Source organism: Meles meles, chromosome 1 (assembly GCF_922984935.1).
Source record: "Meles meles chromosome 1, mMelMel3.1 paternal haplotype, whole genome shotgun sequence".
NCBI lineage: Eukaryota > Metazoa > Chordata > Mammalia > Carnivora > Mustelidae > Meles > Meles meles.
The window spans coordinates 185927301-185951124 of record NC_060066.1 but is presented as its reverse complement, the minus strand read 5'-3'; the positions used below and the strand labels follow the sequence as shown (position 1 = coordinate 185951124).

Genomic DNA, 23824 nt, shown 5'->3' with positions numbered 1-23824 from the left:
TTGGAATATATGATATAAATTAGTGTTTGCTTGTTGCTGTGAGAAATGCCCATGTAGTCATTTTCCAACAAGCGTTTATTGATGTTATATACTAGTGCTACTAGTGTCTAGGTAGACTTAAGTCTTAGCTGAATAACTGGAAAGACCCTAGTGCTTTCCATTAGCTAACTTTTTCTTATATTGTTATTTTTATGTGTTTTAAGTAAGATGCCACTGAATGGATGTATGAATTGGGCCAAATCAGTTTGTTTTGGGGGTTTCAGATTGCTGCTTAAATGAGATTTGATTCTCCTTCAAAATTACATAATTTTTCTGTTGAAAAACATTTGCAAAGGATTATTTTCTAAGTCTCCACACATTTGTTATCCTTATTGAAATAAATGAATAATCTTTTATTAATGCAGTGCCTATATTATAAGCAATCACAGAAAAATATTAATGTGATGAAATTTGGGGGGTTAAGTGGTTAAGCATGTGCCTTTGGCTCAGGTCTTGATCTCAGGGTCCTGGGATTGAGCCCACATCATGCTTCCTGCTCAGCGGGAGATTGCTTCTCCCTCTGCCTCTCACCCCTTTTGTGCATGTGTGCGAGCTCTAATAAAAATCTTAAAAAAAAAAAAAGATGAAATATTTGAAAATCATTTAACATGTTAATAATTTCTGCCTTTAGTGGGTTATTGCTTACCCCTGTAGTATAAATGGCCACCCCAGTGGAAACCACTTACTAATTTGAACTGAAGTTATTTGTTTACATTAGTTATGTTCATTGTCCTTATTTGGCTTTTTCCTTCAGAGTGAAATCTTTATTTCGGTGTGTAAGGGACTTGATAAATGAAGATGTTAAATACAGAAGAATTATCCCACAAAGTTCTAACAGTAAATGTGGATACATCAACTTTGATCTGTCTTTATGTTTTATTGTCTTATGAAATGGAGAGCATATCCAATAGAAGTTAGGAGATTTCACTCTAAATATGCTTTCTAACATTCTTGTGACCTTAAACCTTGCCTTGGGTCTTTTTCTTGAATGTAAAATTGGAGGTAAGAGAAAGCTCCCTGATAGGTGATTGTGAATATTAAGTGGGACAGTATATATATATTGCCATTAGCCATTAGCATAACTTTTGATAGCAGATAGGTACCCAGTGTGTCAACTTCTTTGTTTCCTTTCCATCCTGAATAATGTCTTAAAGTACTTCCTGTAGGGCAGCTTTCCACCATTTTCCTATCTGTATACAGCTCATTAAAAGAAAAAAGTTTCCTAGATGTTTATAGAGCATTTGCAATGTGGTTTTAGATTCAGAGAGCCAGTGATGAGCTTTGTAGACTGGAAGTGTAATTTACAGTAATTTTTTTTTTATGTTGAAACAATATGGATGCCCTTTGGGATCCATATCTAGTGGAAATAATGAGTTTGACCTGTTTAATAGATCATTCTGTATACAATTTTTTTATTCCCTCGATTATTGGTTTTAACCTGGTTTATTGTTTGGCATTTAAATTATGTATCTCATTTTATTGAAATCCATACATACCAAAAGTGATTTGAATTTGTAACACATTGAATTTGAGTTCCTGGGTAAAAGGTGGCCATGTTTTCATAATCATATGTTTGAGGGAAGAACTTTAGAAGTTATCTAGTTCATTCCCTTTCCAGCTTAAAACTTTTAAGGGGGAAACTCCTCACTGTAGGATGTGGGCTGAGGATTCAAATAGGCGGTAGTATCAAAAAAATTCTGAACATTGACATATTTATTTACCACCAAACAAAATTCATGACTAGCATATCATTAATCTGTGAACACCCATCTAAAAAATTTCCTTGTAAAAATTCTCATTAGTGCAGTTTGGTCAATATTATGCTGCTCTCCTTTGTAGGATTTGAATGAAGCAGTGAGAATCTGGAACCAAATCTACTTAGTTGAATTTGTTTTATTTATTTACATATTTGTTTAGAAGATTTTGTTAGAGAGAATGCACAAATGGGGGGAGGGACAGAGGGAGAAGGAGAGAAGCAGACTCCCTGCTGAGCAGGGAACCTGACACAGGGCTCAATCCCAGGATCCCCGGGATCATGACCTGAGCTGAAGGCAGACACTTTACCTACACTGAGCCACCCAGGCACCCCTGAATTTGTTTTAGTATAGTCATATTTTACTCTCATCAAAGATGTGTATCTGAAAAACTTTTTTTTTTTTTTTTTTAAGATTTCATTTATTTATTTGACAGAGAGGAGGACAGAGCAAGAGGCAGAGGGAGAGGGAGAAGCAGGCTCTCCACTAAGCAGGGAGCCATGGGAGGGCTCAATACCAGCACCCTGGAATCATGACCTGAGCCAAAGGCTGATGCTTAACCTACTGAGCCACCGAGGCTCCCCTCAAAAACTGTTTTAATCAAACTTCAAAAATAAGTTAGCAAATCCTTTAAAAATAGTACCAAGCATCAGAAGCAAGTCATTACAGAATACCTGCTATATACTACTAAATATGCTGGGTTCTGGTCTACAGTGATGAGAAACCAGATATGGTTCTTGCCCTCCTAGTTTATTGTGTAGTGGAGAGGATAAACATTAAACACTGACTACAGCTCTATTGTAGCAATAAGCAAATGTTACGTTTGCTTATTGCTACAATAGAGCTGTAGTCAGTGTTTGATGATCATATGTATTTATCCACCTTCCAATTAGCTTGCCCTTAGGTAAGAGGAGTGTAAATGAAACAATTCCATGTTTAATTATTGCTTAATAATTTTGAGGTCTAATATAAATGGGTTTGAATAAACAACATTGTTCTTTTCCAGTTTGTATAGATTATAAATAAATGATTTTCCTTGCCACTTTTCTGTAGTCCGCTTTGTTGACCTCGGTTCCAAGCTAAAAAATTGAAGCAAGTATATGGTTAAGAAAGGAAGACCTTACTAATTTAAAGGAGAGTAGGAATGCAGAAATCTTTTATATTTTAGGCTTGGAAATGCCAAAAAATTAAGTACCCTTTGAACATCGCAAAACCAATAAGACATTTTGAGCCCAGGAGATTACTACAAAGAACTTGGAAAGCTTTTGTTTATGTACCTAAGGCATTTGTACCAAAATATTTTTAGGGTTTATTTGGAGGTTGGAAATTGGGAGTGGAATTAGATGGAATACAAGTGTGATTTTTCACTTCCTTCTTGCATACAAAATTTTAAAGTGGTAGGGTTGTAGGTGGATTTTACGTTTTTGTTGTATTTCAGTATTTTTTAAAGTAAAATTTAAACAGATATGGTAGTGCCAAAGGTATTAGTATGAAAGGATATCCAAGATAAAAAGCAGTGATGTATAGAAAAATTTTTGAAAGAATTACTTAAGTGTTATGTGTTGCATGAATTAGTGGGACATTCATTTTGTTTCTTGGGTTTTTATATGGTTTATACTTAACCTTTTACCTTTTTATTTTTATTTTATTTTAAAAAATACTTTATTTTAAAGTAATCTTTACACCCAACATAGGGCTCAAACTTAAACACCCCAAGATCAAGAGAATACAAGAGTTGTATTCTTGATCTGAGCCACTGACTGAGCCAGCCAGGTGCCCCACCCATTACCCTTTTAAATTTTATCATTTTTATTTTATCAGCTGTTGTTTTAAAACATCTTTTCTTCTCTTCCTCTTCTCTGTTTCCTACCCCCTGTGTCCTTTTCTCCTTTTACTCCCTTACTTTGGGTCTGAAGGAATACTCTCTAGTAGCTTTCTGAGATCTCTCCTATCTCTTGTTTGTGTTAGGCTGGGTGAAAGAATCTAGGTTGAAAATCAGTTTTGCTCAGGACTTTGAAGCATATGTTAAATGTCAAATATCTCCAACATAGAAAACAGTAAAGAGAGTATAAAATGAACCTGACCTAAGAAATGGAATGATTGAAGCTACCTATATACCCTTTCACAGATTCTTTTATCTCCCACCACCATCCTGATTTTGGTATTTAATTATTCTGCCGCATCTCTTTACTTAATATTTGTGCATTTTAATAGAGTCTGTAGTATTATTCTATGTGTTTTTCAGCTTTACTTTAATGCTGTACTATATGTATTCTTCAGCAGCTTTTTAATTCAGCATAATGGAAAAATAAATTCAACATAATGTATCTAAGATTTATCTGTATTTGTTTTATAGCTTTGGCACATTCATTGTTCAGTGGCATGTAGTGTCTTATTATGTAAGTATATTACAATTCATTTGTCCATTCTTTTGTTAATGGATTTAGAGGCATTTATTTACATCTGTTGAGGAGGACATCTTTCCAGTATATCTTGAGATGCATGGGTACAAGAATTTCTTTAGAGTATATGCTTAAAGTGGAGTTGCTGGGTTCATATATAGGTCTGCTTTCAGCTATAATAAATACTGCCAAGTTATGCCACTTATCAGTGTATGAAACTTAACATTGCCCCACGTTCTTGCCAATACTTGGTGTAGTTAAATTTTAGCCATTTGCATGGGTGGACTGTGATATCTCATTGTGGTTTTAATTTTTTTTTCCTGCTTACTTGTAAGGGGTTACAGGTTTAGTTATATTTATTGCTATTCATATTTTCTCTTCTGTGAATTTCTTTTTCTTATTTTTTAGTTGGGTTATTTGCTATTTTATCTTAGATTTTATTTTTAAGTAGTCTCCACACCCAGCGTGGGGCTTGAACTAAGAACCAAAGATCAAGATTTGCATGCTCTGCTGACAAGAACCAACCAGGCATCCCTTATTTGTCTTTTCCTTTACTTTTTTTTTTTTTTAAGATTTTATTTATTTATTTGAGAGCAAATGAGAGAGAGCGAGCATGCAGAAAAGTGCAGGGAGGGAGAGGGATAAGCAGACTCCACACTAAACAGGGAGCCTGCTATGGGGCTCAGTCTCACAACTCTTGAGATCATGACCTGAGCTGAAATCAAGAGTTGGCCACTTAACCAACTGAGTCACCCAGGCTCCCCGACTTTTTCTTTTTTTTAACCCCAACTTTTTCTTTACAGTTTTTATGAAATTATGTATGTTAAACATGAATCTTACTGGTCATATATCTTAGAATTATCTTCTCTTCAGTTTATCTTTTCATTGTTTACATTATATTTATGCACAGGAGTTTTATATTTTTTACAGTAAAAATTACAAGTCTGATCTGACAATTGAAACAAAATTTATTTAAAATTCCTTTTACAATTTTTGTGTACTTTTGGCCCATGTCTTCTTTTTTTAAATTTTATTTTTGGTGCACCTGGTTGGCTTAGTCAATTAAGTGTCCGCTCTTGATTTCAGCTTAGGTCTTGATCTCAGGGCCATGAGTTCAAGACCATGTTGGGTGTGGAGCCTACTTTAAAAAAAAAAAAAAAAAGATTTTTATTTTTAAGTAATCTGTATGCCCAACGTGGGGCTCGAACTTAAAACCCTGAGATCAGGAGTCACACATTCCACTGACTGAGCCAGCCAGGCACCCTATAGCCTGTATGTCTTCAAAAACAGCTTTGTTGAAGTATAATTGACATACAGTAAACTGCTCCTAGTTAAAATGTGCAATTTGATAAGCTTTGGCATATCCAAACACCCATGAAATAATCAAGATAATGAATATATTCATTACCCTTAGAAGTTCTTTCTCACTCCATTGTGTTTCCTCTTTCTTTCCCAACCATCTTTCCACTGTCACTCAACTATTGAGCTGCTTTCTGTCTTTATAGATTAGATTGCATTTTTAAGAATTTCATATAAATAAAACTCTACAATGTCTTTGACTTCTTTGACTTAGTATAATTATTTTGATATTCATTCAAGTTGTTTATATTACTAGTTAGTTAATACATTTTATTTTATGGTTCTGTCATGATTTGCTCATTCATCTGTTACTGATAGACATTTGGCTTATTTCTAGTTTTGGGCTATTACAGATAAAGTTGTTGTGAACATTAGTGTGTAAGTCTTTGTGTGGACAGATGCTTTCTCTTGGATAAATACCTAGGTGGAATGGCTGGATCACATGACAGGTCTTTCAGAGTAGTTGTATCATTTAACATTCCTACCAAATTTTCCACTTTCTGATCAACACTTGGTGTGGCCAGTCTTTACTTTAGCCATTCTGAAATTAGTAGTACCTCTTTGTGGTTCTAATTTACATTTTCCTAATGACTTATTTTTATTTTATTTAATGACTGATTTATTCATTTGAGAGAGAGCGAGCACGCAGGGGACGGGTGAGGGAGAGGGAGATGTTTAACCACCCAGGTGCTCCTAATTTTTTTTTTTTTAAGATTTATTTATTTTTGAGTGAGAGACAGAGAGGGAGCTATCCATGCGTGCATGCGTGAATGGGGAGAGGGGCAAAGGGAGAGGGAATGGGAGAGAGAGAATCTTCAGCAGATGTCCCACTAAGTGTGGAGCCTGCCACAGCTTGATCTCACCTAATGAGAGCAAGACCTGAGCAGAAGTCAAGAGTTGGGTGCTTAACTGGCTTAGCCACCCAGGTGCCCCACTAATGAGTTACTATATTGAATATTTTTTATGTGCTTATTTGTCATCCTTACATCTTTATTGGTGAAGTACCTTTTCAGATCTTTTTTTTTTTTTTTTTTTTTTTTTAAGATTTTATTTATTTGACAGAGAGAGATCACAAGTAGGCAGAGAGGCAGGCAGAGAGAGTGAGAGGGAAGCAGGCTCCCTGCCAAGCAGAGAGCCCGATGCGGGACTCGATCCCAGGGCCCTGAGATCATGACCTGAGCCGAAGGCAGCGGCTTAAACCACTGAGCCACCCAGGCGCCCCCTTTTCAGATCTTTTGGCCATTTAAAAATTGGGTTGTTTGTGTTCTTATTGTTGAGGTTTGAGAGGGATGTGTGTGGGAGTCTGTTTCTGGACATAAACCCTTCGTCAGATATCTATGTGTGTGTGTGTGTGTGTATACACACAAAATATATATATATTTTTTCATGTTGAGGCTTAGATGGCAAAGAGTGGGCAGAATGGGGATGGTGATTTGTATCACTTCTAAGTTATACACATTCTGACTGTGGTTCAGTTGGGACTCTGGAGGGAATACCCTTGGACTTGACACAGATTGCATTGTGGTGATGTGGCCAATGGGGAAAGCCTGAGGTGCTGTCTACCTGCTTATAGGGACCAAATCACAAGGATGAGTTGAGGTGGATGTCACACATTCTGGACTGAACTGTTGGTGAACTTATGTGAGATACCGTGAAGAGCTACTAGGAAATACTGGGTAAGACAGGAGGGAAAAGTCCTATGTAACTAGGTGGGCACACAAGCAGCCAAGCCATGGTTAATTTCTATTAAATTGATCCCTTCTATAAGCATAGAGTTAATGGGGTCAGGGGAAAAATGGAATTGAATATATTCTTTGCCAAAATATTCTCCTGGGCTGTGGCCTTTTTGTTGTTGTTGTTCTCTTAACAGTGTATCTTGAGGGATGCCTGGGTGGCTCATTGGGTTAAGCCTCTGCCTTTGGCTCAGGTCATGATCTCAGGGTCCTGGGATCATGCCCCGCATTGGGCTTCTGCTCAGCAGGGAGCCTGCTTCCCCTTCTCTCTCTCTGCCTGCTCCTCTGCCTACTTGTGATTTCTGTCTGTCAAATAAATAAATAAAATCTTTTAAAAAATGAAAAACAACAAGTGTATCTTGAAGAATACAAGTGCTCGATTATGATAAAGTTCAGTCTATCAGCTTTCTCTTTTGTGAATTATGTTTTTCATGTTATATATGTAAGAAATCTGTCTGTCTCAAGACCATAAAGATTTTCTTCTATGTTTTCTCCCAGAAATTTGTTTGAGGTTTTACATTTAGATCTATGATCCACTTGAAGCTAATTTTTGTATATTGTATGGGAGGTATTGGAAGCTTTTTGTGCTTTTAAAATAAATATCTAAATATTGCATTCGTTTGTTGAAAAGACTGCTTTCTCATTGAATTAAGAAATTGCCTTTGTACTTTGTTAAAAATCAATTAGCCATATGTATGTAGGTGTACTTCTGGCCTCTCTTCTGTTCACTGATCTATTTGTCTACCCTGATGCCATTTATCATACTCTTGTGCTGCTTTTTCAAACAGAAAATATAATATGAAAGCTATATTGCACATAGACACAGAAAGTAGAATGGTGGTTGCCAGGGGGCTGAAGGGAGGGAGTATTAGGGAGTTACTGTTTAGGTGAAAATTCTATGGATGGATGTTCGTAGTGGTAGCACAACAATATAAATATACTTAATGCCACAGAACTGTACTTTGAAAAATGGTTAGGAAGGGGTTTTTTTGTTTTGTTTTTGTTTTTTTTCTTTTTTACTGAACTCGTAATTATTAAAAGCTATATTGTATAATGTCTGGGGAAAAATGAATACTCAGTTTCAGGTGACAGATTTTAAAGTAATCAAGACCCAGAGAGGTCAGCTGGCAAATAATGAGGGTAAGAAGTTTGAATGTACAACCACAGGACATAGCATTTCCACTGTATTACATGGCTACGTCCAAATTGTAATACTTTTCCCCAGTGTGATAAGGCTTGGATTTTAAAATCTCCAAACTTAAAAAGTATTCTAGATCAGTCCTTTTGGTAATAATGATTCATTAAAGCAGAAATGGAGGGTATTTGAATTTATCCTCTTCTCCCCATCTTCCTGCTGTATGCTCGCTCACTCATGTTTCTTGAAAGTTGCCAATCGAAAATGACATGAGGTTGACTCTTTTTTGTTTTTGTTTTTAAGATTTTATTTATTTATTTGACAGAGAGAGAGAGAGACCACAAGCATAGGGAGTAGCAGAGGGAGAGGGAGAAGCAGGCTCCCTGATCAGCACAGAGCCTGATGTGGGGCTCAGTTCCAGGACTCTGGGATTATAACCTGAGCTGAAGGCAGACACTTAACCAACTGAGCCACCCAGGCACCCCTTTTGGGGTGTTTTTAAAATTGTAGTAAATAATAAATTGTGCATAATATAAAATTTACCATTTTAAGCATTTTTAAGTGTGTATTCATTGGTGTTAAATATTTTGCATTGATAGGAAACCATCACCACCATTTATATCCCGAATTTTTCATCTTCCCAAACCAAAACTCTGCATCCATTAGATACTCATTCCCCATTCCTCCCTCTCTCCAGCCTCTGACAACCATACTTCTTTCTGTCTCTTAAGAATTTGGCTATGGTACAACATAGGAGTGGAAACCATTATTTGTCTCTTTGTGATTTGCTAATTTTACTTAGCATAACGTCTTCAGGATTCATCCATGTTGTAGTATTGTCAAATTTCCTTTTCTTTTTTTTTTTTTAAAGATTTTATTTATTTGTTAGAGAGAGAGAGAGAGAATACAAACAGGTGAGTGGCAAGTAGAGCAGGCAGAGGGAGAAGCAGGCTCCCCGCTAGTAAGGAGCCCAGTGTGGGACTCAGTCTCAGGACCCTGGGATTGTGACCTGAGCTGAAGGCAAATGCTTAAGCAACTGAGTCACCCACAGGCGTCCTTCACATTTCCTTTTTTTTTTAAATTTCATTTATTTGACAGAGAGAGAGATCACAAGTAGGCAGAGAGGCAGGCAGAGAGAGAGGAGGAAGCAGGCTCCCTGCGGAGCAGAGAGCCCGACGCGGGGCTCGATCTCAGGACCCTGAGATCATGACCTGAGCCGAAGGCAGCGGCTTAATCCACTGAGCCACCCAGGCATCCCTTCACATTTCCTTTTTAAAAAAAGATTTATTTGTTAACCCAGCAGGAGAAGAGAAATCATAAAGATCAGAGCAGAAATCAATGAAATAGAAACCAAAAAAACAATAGAACAAATCAATGAAACTAGGTGCTGGTTCTTTGAAAGAATTAATAAGATTGATAAACCCTTGGCCAGACTTATCAAAAAGAAAAGAGAAAGGACCCAAATAAATAAAATCATGAATGAAAGAGAAGAGATCACAACTAACACCAAAGAAATACAATTATAAGAACATACTATGAGCAACTCTACACCAACAAATTTGACAATCTGGAAGAAATGGATGCATTCCTAGAGACATATAAACTACCACAACTGAACCAGGAAGAAATAGAAAACCTTAACAGGCCCATAACCAGTAAGGAGATTGAAACAGTCATCAAAAATCTCCAAACAAACAAAAGCCCAGGGCCAGACGGCTTCCCAGGGGAATTCTACCAAACACTTAAAGAAGAACTAATTCCTATTCTCCAGAACCTGTTCCAAAAAATAGAAATGGAAGGAAAATTGCCAAACTCATTTTATGAGGCCAGCATCACCTTGATCCCAAAACCAGACAAGGATCCCACCAAAAAAGAGAACTATAGACCAATATCCTTGATGAACACAGATGCAAAAATTCTCACCAAAATACTAGCCAATAGGATTCAACAGTACATTAAAAGGATTATTCACCACGACCAAGTGGGATTTATTCCAGGGCTGCAAGGTTGGTTCAACATCCGCAAATCAATCAATGTGATACAACACATAAATAAAAGAAAGAACAAGAACCATATGATACTCTCAATAGATGCTGAAAAAGCATTTGACAAAGTACAGCATCCCTTCCTGATCAAAACTCTTCAAAGTGTAGGGATAGAGGGCACATACCTCAATATTATCAAAGCCATCTATGCAAAACCCACCGCAAATATTCTCAATGGAGAAAAACTGAAAGCTTTTCCGTTAAGGTCAGGAACACGGCAGGGATGTCCATTATCACCACTGCTATTCAACGTAGTACTAGAAGTCCTAGCCTCAGCAATCAGACAACAAAAGGAAATTAAAGGCATCCAAATCAGCAAAGAAGAAGTCAAACTATCACTCTTCGCAGACGATATGATACTATATGTGGAAAACCCAAAAGAAAGGAATTCAGTAAAGTGTCAGGATATAAAATCAGTGCACAGAAATCAGTTGCATTTCTGTATGCCAACAACAAGACAGAAGAAAGAGAAATTAAGGAGTCAATCCCATTTACAATTGCACCCAAAACTATAAGATACCTAGGAATAAATCTAACCAAAGAGGCTAAGAATCTATATGCAGAAAACTATAAAGTACTCATGAAAGAAATTGAGGAGGACACAAAGAAATGGAAAAATGTTCCATGCCCCTGGATTGGAAGAATAAATATTGTGAAAATGTCTATGCTACCTAAAGCAATCTACACATTTAATGCAATCCCTATCAAAATACCGTCCATCTTTTTCAAAGAAATGGAACAAATAATCCTAAAGTTTATATGGAACCAGAAAAGACCTCGAATAGCCAAAGGAATATTGAAAAAGAAAGCCAAAGTTGGTGGCATCACAATTCCAGACTTCAAGCTCTATTACAAAGCTGTCATCATCAAGACAGCATGGTACTGGCACAAAAACAGACACATAGATCAATGGAACAGAATACAGAGCCCAGAAATAGACCCTCAACTCTATGGTCAACTAATCTTCGACAAAGCAGGAAAGAATGTCCAGTGGAAAAAAGACAGCCTCTTCAATAAATGGTGCTGGGAAAATTGGACAGCCACATGCAGAAAAATGAAATTGGACCACTTCCTTACACCACACACGAAAATAGACTCAAAATGGATGAAGGACCTCAATGTGAGAAAGGAAGCCATCAAAATCCTTAAGGAGAACACAGGCAGCAACCTCTTTGACCTCAGCCGCAGCAACATCTTCCTAGGAACAACGGCAAAGGCAAGGGAAGCAAGGGCAAAAATGAACTACTGGGATTTCATCAAGATCAAAAGCTTTTGCACAGCAAAGGAAACAGTTAACAAAACCAAAAGACAACTGACAGAATGGGAGAAGATATTTGCAAAGGATATATCAGATAAAGGGCTAGTGTCCAAAATGTATAAGGAACTTAGCAAGCTCAACACCCAAAGAACAAACAATCCAATCAAGAAATGGGCAGAGGACATGAACAGACATTCCTGCAAAGAAGACATCCAGATGGCCAACAGACACATGAAAAAGTGCTCAACATCACTCGGCATCAGGGAAATACAAATCAAAACCACAATGAGATATCACCTCACACCAGTCAGAATGGCTAAAATTAACAAGTCAGGAAATGACAGATGCTGGCGAGAATGCGGAGAAAGGGGAACCCTCCTACACTGTTGGTGGGAATGCAAGCTGGTGCAACCACTCTGGAAAACAGCATGGAGGTTCCTCAAAATGTTGAAAATAGAACTACCCTATGACCCAGCAATTGCACTACTGGGTATTTACCCTAAAGATACAAACGTAGTGATCCGAAGGGGCACGTGCACCCGAATGTTTATAGCAGCAATGTCTACAATAGCCAAACTATGGAAAGAACCTAGATGTCCATCAACAGATGAGTGGATAAAGAAGAAGTGGTATATATACACAATGGAATACTATGCAGCCATCAAAAGAAATGAAATCTTGCCATTTGCAATGACCTGGATGGAACTAGAGGGTATCATGCTTAGTGAAATAAGTCAATTGGAGAAAGACAACTGTCATATGATCTCCTTGATACGAGGACGTGGAGATGCAACATGGGGGGTTAGGGGTATAGAAGAATAAATGAAAGAAGATGGGATTGGGAGGGAGACAAACCATAAGTGACTCTTAATCTCACAAAACAAACGGAGGGTTGCTGGGGGGGGGTGTTGGGAGAGGGGGAAGGAGGTTATGGACATTGGGGAGGGTATGTGCTATGGTGAGTGCTATGAAGTGTGTAAACCTGGCAATTCACAGACCTGTACCCCGGGGATAAAAGTACGTTATATGTTTATAAAAAAATAAATAAATAAAAATTAAAAAAAAAAGATTTATTTATTTGTTTGTTTTAGAGAGAGAGTGAGGGGGAATGGGGGCAGAAGCAGAAGGAGAGAGACATTCAAGCAGATTCTGCACTGAGCACAGACAGAGCCCGACACGGGGTTCAGTCTCACAACCCTGAGATCATAACCTGAGCCAAAACCAAGAGTCAGATACTTAATTAAGAGAGCCGCCCAGGTGCCCCAAGTTTCCTTTAATTTTTAAGGCTGAATAATAGTCCATAGTGTGGGGCGCCTGGTGGCTCAGTAGGTTAAAGCCTCTGCCTTCGGCTTGGGTCATGGTCTCAGGGTCGTGGGATCCAGCCCCACGTCGGGCTCTCTGCTCAGCAGGGAGCCTGCTTCCCTTCCTCTCTCTCTGCCTGCTTCTCTGCCTACTTGTGATATCTGTCTGTCAATTAAATAAATAAAAATCTTTTTAAAAAATAGTCCATAGTGTGTTCAGACTACAGTTTATTTATTCATTCATACATTGATGGAGTCTTGGCTTGCTCCACCTTTTGGCTATTTTAAGTAGTGCTACTGTGAACATGGGTACAAGTACCTCATCAAGTCCTTGCTTTTGATTGTTTTGGGTGTATATCCAGAAGTGGATACTGGATCATATGATAGTTGTTTAATTTTGGGGGGAACTACCATGACATTTTTTGCAATGGCTACACCATTTTACATTCCTGCTGACAACACAGGGGTTCCACATTCTCCATTTCCTTGCCAGTACTTGTTATTTTCTGTTTTTGATTTGTGTTGTTTGGTAATAGCCATCCTAATGTATAAAGTGGTTATCTCATTGTGATTTTGATTTGCATTTTAAAAAGATTTAATTTATTCAAAGAGAGAGCATTGGTGTGGGGGAGGGGCAAAGGGAGAGGGTGAAAGAGCATCGTAGGGAGACTTAGCACTGAGTATGGAGCCCAATGGAGGGCTCAATCTCACAACCCTAAGATCATGACCTGAGCCGAAACCAAACCAACTGAGCTGCCCAGGTGTCCCTGATTTTCATTTCTTCTTCCTCCTCCTCCTTCTCCTCTCCTTCTTTTTTTAAACATTTATTTATTTATTTGAGAGAGCACACATGTGCATGAGCTGGGGGAGGGGCAGAGGGACAGAGACTCTCAAGCAGATGCCCCACTGAGTGTGAAGCCTAATGCAGGGCTGGATCTCATGACCTGTGAGATCATGACTGAGATGAAATAATGAGTCAGGCACTCAACTGACTGAGCCACCCAGGCATGCCACTCCCTGATTTGCATTTCTTAATTGGTAATGTTAAGCATGTTTTTATGTGCTTTTTGTCCATTTGTGTATCTTCTTTAGAGAAATGCCCGTTTGAATCCTTTGCTTATTTTTAGTTGGGTTGTTTGGTTTTTTTGTTGAATTTTAAGGCTTTTTAAAAATTTTATTTATTTATTTATTTATTTGACAGAGAGAGAGAGAGAGACACACACACACACACACACACAGAGCAAGAGAGGGAACTCAAGCAGAGGGAGTCGGAGGGAGAAGCAGGCTTCCCACTGAGAACGGAGCCCAATGCGGGGCTTGATCCAGGGACCCTGGGATCATGACCTGAGCCGAAGGCAGACTGAGCACCCAGGTGCCCCAAGACTGCTATGTATATATCACTTAACAGATACATGATATACAAATATTTTCTCCTGTTCTTTGGGTTCCCTTTTTACCGTGTTGATAGTGCCCTTGGGTGTATACAAGTTTTAAGTTTTGATATAATCCAATTTGTTTGTTTTTACTTTTGTCACCCATGCTTTTGGTGTCTTACTTAAGAAATCATTTTAAAATCCAATGTCATGAAGCTTTTCCCCCTGTGTTCTAAGAATTTTTAGTTCTAGATCTGTATTAATTTTTGTAGATAGTCTAGGGTAAGAGTCTAATTAATTCTTTTGCGTATGGATGCCTAGTTTTCTCAACACTTGTTTGTTGAGAAGACCGCCCTTTCTCTCATTGAATGGTCTTGGCACCCTTGGGGAAACTCATTGACCATACATGTAAGGGTTTATTTCTGGGCTCTCTGTTCCATTGGTCTCTATGTCTGTCTTCTTGCCAGTATACAGTGCTTTGATTACTCTGGCTTTGTAGTGGATTTTGAAATCAGGAAACATGAGATCTATAACTTTGTTCTTCTTTTCAAGATTGGTTGGCAATTCAGGGTCCCTTGGGATTCCATAACAATTTTAGGACGGATTTTTCTGTTTCTGCAAAAAAAAAAAAAAAAAAAAAGTAATTGAGATTTCGATAGGGATTGCATTGAATCTGTAGATTGCTTTGGGTAGTATTGGCATCTTATTAATATTATTAAGTTTCCTAGTCTGTGGACATTTCCATGTCATGTCTTTCCGTTTATTTGTGTCTTTGATTTCTTTCAGCAAAGTTTCGTAGTTTTCGGTGTGCAAGTTTCTTTGGTTAAATTTATTCCTAACTAGATTTTTGATGTTACTGTAAATGAAATAGTTAACTTTTCAGATTATTCATTGTTATTGTATAAAAAAATCAGCTGACTTTTGTGTGTTAATTTTGTATCCTGCAAGTTTTCTGAATTTGTTTATTCTCACTGTTGATCTTAAATGTGGAATCTTTATCATTTTCTACATATACAGTCATGTAGTTTGCAGACAGTGGTGCTTCTACTTTCTCTCAGATTTGGGTGCCTTTTATTTCTTTTTCTTGCCGAATTGCTCTCACTCGGACTTCAGTACTGTGTTAAATAGAATTGGTGAAAGTGAGCATTTAAAAATTTTTATTTTATTTATTTATTTTTAAAGGCTGAAATTTTCTTTTTTTTTTTTTTTTAAAGATTTTATTTATTTATTTGACAGAGAGAGAGATCACAAGTAGGCAGAGAGTCAGGCGTGGGTGAAGGGGAAGCAGGCTGCCTGCTGAGCAGAGAGCCCAATGCGGGGCTCGATCCCAGGACCCAATCAAAGGCAGCGGCTTAATCCACTGAGCGACCCAGGCACCCCGAAAGTGGGCATTTTTTAAAAAAGATTTTATTTATTTATTTGTCAGAGAGAGTAAGCACAAGCAGGGGGAGTGCAGACAGAGGGAGAAGCAGGCCTCCAACTGAGCAAGGAGCCCAATACCAGGCTACATCCCAGGACCCTGAGATCATGACTTGAGCAGAAGGCAGATGCTTAACTGACTGAGCCACCCAGGCATCCCTTTTTTTCTCAATCTTAAAGGAAAAGCTTTCAGTCTCACTATTAATATTAGCTGTGGGTTTTTCATTTATGATTATATTTTATGCTGAGATCGTTTCCATCTATTCCTTGTTTATTGACTGTTTTTTATCTTGAAAAGTTGTTGAATTTTTCAGATGCCTTTTCTGCACTAGTTGAAGTGATCTTGAGGGTTTTCCCCTTTATTCTGTTAATTAATCATTATTACATTGATAGATTTTCACACACTGAACCATCCTTGCATTCCGGGAATAAATCCCACTTGGTCATGGTATCTAATGCATTTTAAAATATCCTTGATTTTAGTTTACTAGTATTTTGTTGATTTTTTTTTAAAAAAATCAGTGCTTATAAGGGATATTGATGTGTAGTTTTCTTTAGTCTTTGTCTGGTTTTGGTATCAGAATAATGCTGATGAATTAGAGAATGCTTCTTCCTCTTTGACTTTTTTGGAGGATTAAAGTTAACTATTGGAGCTGTCCTCATCCAAGCTTTCTTCCTTACTGTTATTAACAACTCAGATGAAGACCCTGTACAGATGCTCTGGTGATTTTTTTTTTTAAGATTTTATTTATTATTTGGTGAGAGAGAGAGCACAAGTAGGCAGAGGAGCAGGCAGAGGGAGAGGGAGAAGCAGGCTCTCTGCTGAGCAGGGAGCCCGTTGTGGGGCTCGATCCCAGGACCCCAGGATCATGACCCGAGCCTAAGGCAGCCACTTAACCTACTGAGCCGTCCAGGCACTCTGCTATGGTGATTTTTTAAAATGATTTCATAAAAGAAATATATGAAAATTTTATACAACTTCACCAGTATTGAAATGACTGTAAATTGAATAAACAAAATAATTGTATTTCTCCTATCCAGTTGATACTCAAAAAATTGTATTTAGATTATAATATACAATAATTTTGACAACTTCCAATTTGTAACTGTCTTAACACTAATAATAGGAATGTAAATTGGAACAAATTTTCTGGAGCACAATTTGGCATTATGTGAAGCCTTAAAAATAATGCAGCCTTTGACCCAGGAATTCCATTTATAGGATATTATCTTGAGAAAATTGTCATGGATACATGGAAGAAGTTGGAACTGTGCTTTCAACATTATAATAATGCAAAATTAAAACCATAATGTCCAGAAACAGAATTTGGTAATAAATTGTGGTACATAACACAGGCCATGCAGCAATAACATACTGATGTTGGAGAAAATTTTATAAAACAATGTGTAGTATAATGCAACTAAAATGCTTCTATTTAGGCATTATTAAAAAAAAAAACAACTTTCAAACTTAGTATTACTTCTTAACAGTGGTGTATTACCTGAATGAGAGTAAGGATTCTTGATTTTTTTTTTTCCTTTTTTTTTTTTTTAAAGATTTTATTTATTTATTTGACAGACAGAGATCACAAATAGGCAGAGAGAGAAGAAGGGAAGCAGACTTCCCTCTGAGCAGAGAGCCCGATGTGGGGCTCCATCCCAGGACCCTGGGATCATGACCTGAGCTGAAGGCAGAGGCTTTAACCCACTGAGCCACCCAGGTGCCCCAGATTCTTGATATTTTTATTTCTACTTCTCCATCTCTCTTTTTTATTTATTTTTTTTTTTTTTAAAGATTTTTTTTTTTTTTAAGATTTTATTTATTTATTTGACAGAGAGAGAGATCACAAGTAGGCAGAGAGGCAGGCAGAGGGAGAGGGGGAAACAGGCTCCCCACTGAGCAGAGAGCCCAACGCAGAGCTCGATCCCAGGACCCTGAGATCATGACCAGAGCCGAAGTCAGAGGCTTAACCCACTCTGCCACCCAGGTGCCCCTCCATCTCTCTATTTTTTAAACAGTAAATGATACTAGTTTTATGACAAAACAATAAAAGGTATTAGAATTCAAAATGGAAAGATGCAAGAAGTATAGTTAAATCTTATGGCAGAATCATTATCTAAAAATAATCTTGGTAGGCTGGGATGATGGATTGAATCCAGTGAAGTTTAATCAGGATGGTTGAATTAGGTAGATACGATAGAGTAATAAGTCATACTTTTCTGGACTTAAAAAACCAACTATAACCAGTATGGAAAGTATGAGGTGTGGGGCTCAGTAGCAACATATGTGAAAGACTTAAAGGTTTTAGTTGACTTAGCCCCCTTCTGTGTGTGAGCAGCCAACCATTTTCCTCCCCTTCTATTTCATCTCGCACCCAGCTTAGTCTCTTCATGGGAAGCCTCCATTGTTTCCTCACTGAGTTGTTATTAAGTCTTGTTACCATTTGACCCCATTTGTTTTAGTCATTTCTGACTTTGTTCAACATTGCTGTCTCTTTGGAGTCCTCCTGTTCTTTTGCTTTTTCAAACTTGACCCATACTGCAGAAACCAAACTTATTCTTGCTGGAAGCCTGTTTGTCATGGTGCAGTCACATTTTACTCAAATTTATTTAATTGTGGAAATTTTGATATGTTGAAAATTAAAATCTGTAAGGTTTCTCACTTCATGTGCGAAATTTGAAATAATGCAAATCCTCTTCTATTATTAAAAGTGACGATTTCTGGGGCGCCTGGGTAGCTCAGTCCTTAAGTGTCTGCATTCAGCTAAGGTAATGGTCCCAGGGTCCTGGGATTGAGCTCCATGTCAGGCTCCCTGCTCAGTGGAGAGTCTGCTTCTCCCTCTCCCACTCCCCCTGCTTGTGTTCCCTCTCTCTCTGTGTCTTTCTCTGTCAAATAAATAATTAAAATCTTAAAAAAAAAAAGTGACAATTTCCTTTTGCCATAGGACATGTAGCTTTTTTTTTTTTTTTTTTTTTTAAGATTTTGTTTATTTATTTGACAGAGATAGAGATCACAAGTAGGCAGAGAGAGAGGAAGGGAAGCAGGCTCCCTGCCTAGCAGAAAGCCCAATGTGGGGCTTGATCCCAGAACCCTGGGATCATGACCTGAGCCGAAGGCAGAGGCTTTAACCCACTGAGCCACCCTGGTGCCCCGGACATGTAGCTTTAATGATAAATACCAGATACCTCTTTTTATTTCTTTGTGAACCACCAGCATGTCAGTCAGCTCCATTGCTGCAAAACCTTACTAGAAGCAGTCACTTCCATGATACTGGTTGCTGCAAAATATTAAAGATAGTGTGTAGGGGGAAGAAAGCAGAATTTAAAAGCACACTTAAAATAGTTGTAGAATTGTGCTTTCTGAGAAGACCTAAAGCAAAGCCGTGAAGTATGGGCTCTGGAGCCAGATGACCCTGAATTCAAATTTAAATCCTGAATCCAGCAGTTACTTACTGGGTGACTTTGGACAAATAATCTGTGTTTTTGTTTTTTCATTAAAAAAAAAATTTTTTTTTTTTTTTAAGTAATGTCTGCACCCAATGTGGGGATTGAACTTAAAACCCCGAGATCAAGACTTGAATGCTCTAAGAACTGAGCCAGCCAGGTGCCTCTGTTTCCTCATTTTTAAAATGGGCTGGTGATAAATCACTAGTTCACAGGGTTATTGTAAATTGTGTTAGTAGCATGTAAAGCTCCTAGGAGAATGCCTAGCTTATACTATGTGTTCAAAAATACTAGGAGTATTCTATTGGGAATATTCATTTTGAACCATTTGAGTTTTATTTATTATTTTATTATTTTTAATGACATTTTTGAAAAGGATTGATTTATTTGAAAGAGAGCATGCACACAAATGCAGGAGAGCACGGAGAGGGAGAGAATCTCAAACAGATTCCCTGCTGAGTATGGAGCCCTACCTGGGACTCAGTCCCAAGACCCTGAGATCAACAGCCTGAACTGAAATCAAGAGTTGGATGCTTCACTTAACTGAATGAGCCACCAAGGTGCCCCATCACTTGAGTTTTAAATTGTAATACATCTCTACATAAAATTTGACCATTCTGTAAAATGCGCCCTCTTATGGGGCTCCTGGCCGGCTCAGGTGGAAGAGCATGTGACTCTTGATCTTGGGATCGTGAGTTTGAGCATACTGGGTGTAGAGGCTACTTTAAATAAATAAAGAAACTTAAGAAGAAAGAAATGCTCCCTCTTTGATATTTTTAGAAAATAGTAAGGATGCTGCCAATCTCTTTGAAACCATGTAGTGAGGAATATAGATAGAATTTGGATGAGGGGAGGGGCACTGGAGTGAGCCACCCGGGCGCCCCAGAGTGGTATTTATTATTTACCTTCCCTTTCTTTTTCAGTTTTGTTGGTGTCTAAAATTTAAATTCCTAAGAAGAAATAAGACCTCTGTTTTTCTCTCCTGCTCCTGATGGAATGTCACGGATGGCTATAATTCATTTAACTTAATCCTGAATTTTTTTTTAAAAAGGTCATAGTGAGGAAAATTGTTCCAGTGATTCTTTAAATGCTCAGAATATGTCATAATGGATATATTAAAGGAGACTTGTTTAATTGGACTAATACATGAGGGTGAAAAGATTCAGGAATATAAAAATGTATAAGTCAATATAGGGCAAGCTATAAACATAAATACCCATGGGGTATTGGATCTTTGAAATTGTGTAACTTGTAGAAGAAGTCTCAATGGAATGACTGGGTCAGAAGATACTAGAATGGTGTCAGGAGAATTCTGAGTGGGAAGGTGGACTGGAAAGACCCACCTCATCTGTATGCACTACTGTACCCTTCTTTTTGTATACTTCAGGCACCAGTTGGTTAATTTGCATGTGTGGTTTCAACTGTCATTCTGTGTTGACTCATTCTGAAAGCTCCATGAGGATAGGCCCCCCATGTCTTTTTCCCCAGCACTTAGCGGTGTAGGATTAGAGTAGGCTCTCCGTAAATATTTGTCCAGTGAATAAAATGGTGGATGGATCAGCAAATATTTCGTGAGACTTGAGAATGTTCTGTGGTGGTAGAAGTGGGTGGAGAATTGTTAGGCCTGTGAGGATTGATAACACATAATATCTGACCTCAGGGAACATAAAATCTGGTATTTTGTATAAATTTGTCAAGTTCTTTGGTTTTAGATTAACCAGTGCAGACAATAAGTAATTTGCTGACTTGAAATGGGCTTTGTTTCTAACAAAGAGTTTAATAAATTTCTTAACAGAGATTGTATAAACTCTTATTTATATAACAGATAAGCACATATTCTGTGTTCCTTCTCTGTACTCATTTACCTGCAAAAAGGATTGTTACGGAGTGAGTTTTATGATCCTCTGTTATTAAGAGTTTTTTTTTTAATTAAAATTTTTGATTTGATCAAATGAGGACATAATGCTCTTCTGAAAATACAGAAGGAGCTCACATCTCTAAAATGTGGTAGGGTAGCAAGATAATTAATTGAATTGCTGTACTAAAATAAATGGCTTGATCATTCAGGTATGCAAAGACCAGCTAATCTAGTATTATAATCAGATAATCCAGCTAAGCGTTTTTGTCTATGGTATAATTGTTCATCATGTATTTCCTTTAAGGTTTTTTTTTCTTTTTTTTAAAAAAGTAATCAAGGCTATTCTTAATTATTGGAACTGAGATAGGGACTGTTACTTTGGAAACTAAGACTGCAGAGAATCCAGTGGAATCCTACAATGCTACCACAACTATTTGTAGTTCTTTGGGCAAAAAAATTAAAGACAGGAAGTTAGAATTTTTTGAAGAAATTATTCCCAGAGGCGGGGTGGTGGTAATGAATTCAAACCACATGTAATTCACTCAAGACAAAGCTACTTCTGAAAATAAGACTTTACTATAGAAGTAGCCCCAGTCAGGGGCGCCTGGGTAGCTCAGTGGGTTAATGATCCCAGGGTCCTGGGATCGAGCCCTGCATCGGGCTCTCTGCTCAGCGGGGAGCCTGCTTCCTCCTCTCTCTCTGTCTGCTTCTCTGTGATCTCTGTCTGTCAAATAAATAAATAAAATCTTTAAATAAAAAAAGAAAGTAGCCCCAGTCAGAGAGTTAGGATTAGCCCAGTCAGAATGTGTTTCTGAATTTTTAAAAATTTTTAAAAATTAATTTTTAAAAATAAAAGTAGTTAAAAATACAAATATAACATCATTCTTTCATAAATTGGTTAGTGTAAATTAAGCCTAATCAATTCTCTGTATGTAGGAAAAAAATGGATTTTATGGAGTTACATAGCTGAGGGTCATACTCAGGAGTAAGTGTCTTTTTGTAGAAGGCAGGGATCATAGTTTTATTCTCAGATACCCAGTGCTTGGCACATGGTTGGGGCTCAATTTAATGTATTAGTGAAACTTATTATTGAATTTCAGAGATCGAAACTCCCAGACCTCTAGAGAGAACAGCCTTAGATATTTTATGGCTTTACTCTTAGATTTATTCTCGTGTCAGAAGAGCAATTCTGGCTTTTCTTTAACTCAGTGGAATCAATTCATGAAGTGATGAAAATAGAATCCTCTAAACAAATCAGAGCCTAAAAAGTTGTATGCATTTATTAGAAAAGGGAGCAACCACGCATTTGAGAACAAAGACGGTCTGTTTCATTGTTTTTATTGTTTAATTAATACTTTAATTTTATTTTTTAGACCTTATTGCAATATGCAAGCAACAAGAATGCCTCAGAACATATGGTGTATCTTCTGGAGGTATATCGACTTGCCATCCAAAGCTTTGCCAGTGCACGCCCATATTTAACTACTGAATGTGAAGATGTCCTCTTAGTGCTTGGCAGATTAGTACTGTAAGTTGAAGTACTTAAGTCACTGTTAAAATTGAGTACTTAGGTTGTAATGTTTGCCTGACTTCTCTTTACTATGAAATCCTGTTATTCAGAGCACCAAAAGTCATACCTTTGAATGAAATTTCCTTTGCTCTGAGTCTTCATACTCTGGTTCCCAGGAGATTAAGTACAAGTGAAGCTCCAGCCAAACAACATAATCAACATAATCTGTAATTGCCTCCAGAGTCTCTTCTCACTCAGGCTTAGCATCCAAGAATGATACAGTTTCTTTCTTTAGGTATAGATCAGTATAACTAACAGAGTACCTGTAAACTGTAGTGGTCTTTGAGGATCACTTTGAGGGGAAATACTATGAAACTCTGGAGTTCATTTAGGTTATTGGAACTAAGAACAATTTTACTAGCAGAAAATATTAGGATATATATAAGATTACCAGCCTGAGTCCATGATAATTTAGCTGCTGTTTTAATATTTGGCTGCCTAGTAGCAAATAAAATTACACCTTTCATGTAATTTTCATCTGTAAACTGAAGAGGTATAACAGCTATTCAGTTTTTAGATTTGTTTAGCTTACAGATTGTTTGGGAGGATAACTTCTAGTCTGGGTGGTCTTGATATGTTAGAAGTAGAGAAATGATCTTGCCAATCTTTCTGTTCCTTTGCAAGTGACAAGAGCCTACACACATGATAGTTACATATATTTATCTCCTTATCAGCTGAATTGACAGTATCATGAGCTCCTGTTTTTGTCTTCTGGAATCAGAATGGTTCCTATTTGAGTACCCTCCTATATCCTAATAAACTAAATAAAACTGCTTGGAATATGATTTCTAAAAGGAATATATTATTTTCCAAATGTTTTAAAGCCACAGTGTCCTTATAATGCCTCCTGGTTTTTCTTTTTTTCTCTTTTTTAAAGTTGAATAGTCAATATAACTACGTTGAAGAAAATTTTAAAGAGTAAGAAACAAATTTCAGATAGTCTAAATAAATGCGAAACGTATATACAATATCATTGTCATAATGTATTTGATATGCTTATAGCCACATTTATATACTGACTTCATTATTTTACATTATAGGAGTTGTTTTGAGTTACTGCTTTCAGTGTCTGAAAGTGAACTGCCATGTGAAGTCTGGGTACTCTTCCTTCAGTCGCTACAGGTGAGTTGATTT

General features: G+C 37.4%; 1 protein-coding gene across 1 annotated transcript in view; it reads left to right on the top strand.

Annotated features, from left to right (window-relative positions):
- RLF (RLF zinc finger) overlaps window positions 1–23824 on the top strand; it is a 97325-nt gene that overhangs the window by 12601 nt on the left and 60900 nt on the right. Inside the window, exons 2-3 of the mRNA XM_046023362.1 lie at window positions 22494–22648; window positions 23731–23812. Coding sequence (XP_045879318.1) covers window positions 22494–22648; window positions 23731–23812 — 237 coding nt within the window. The remainder of the gene's footprint in view (window positions 1–22493; window positions 22649–23730; window positions 23813–23824) is intronic.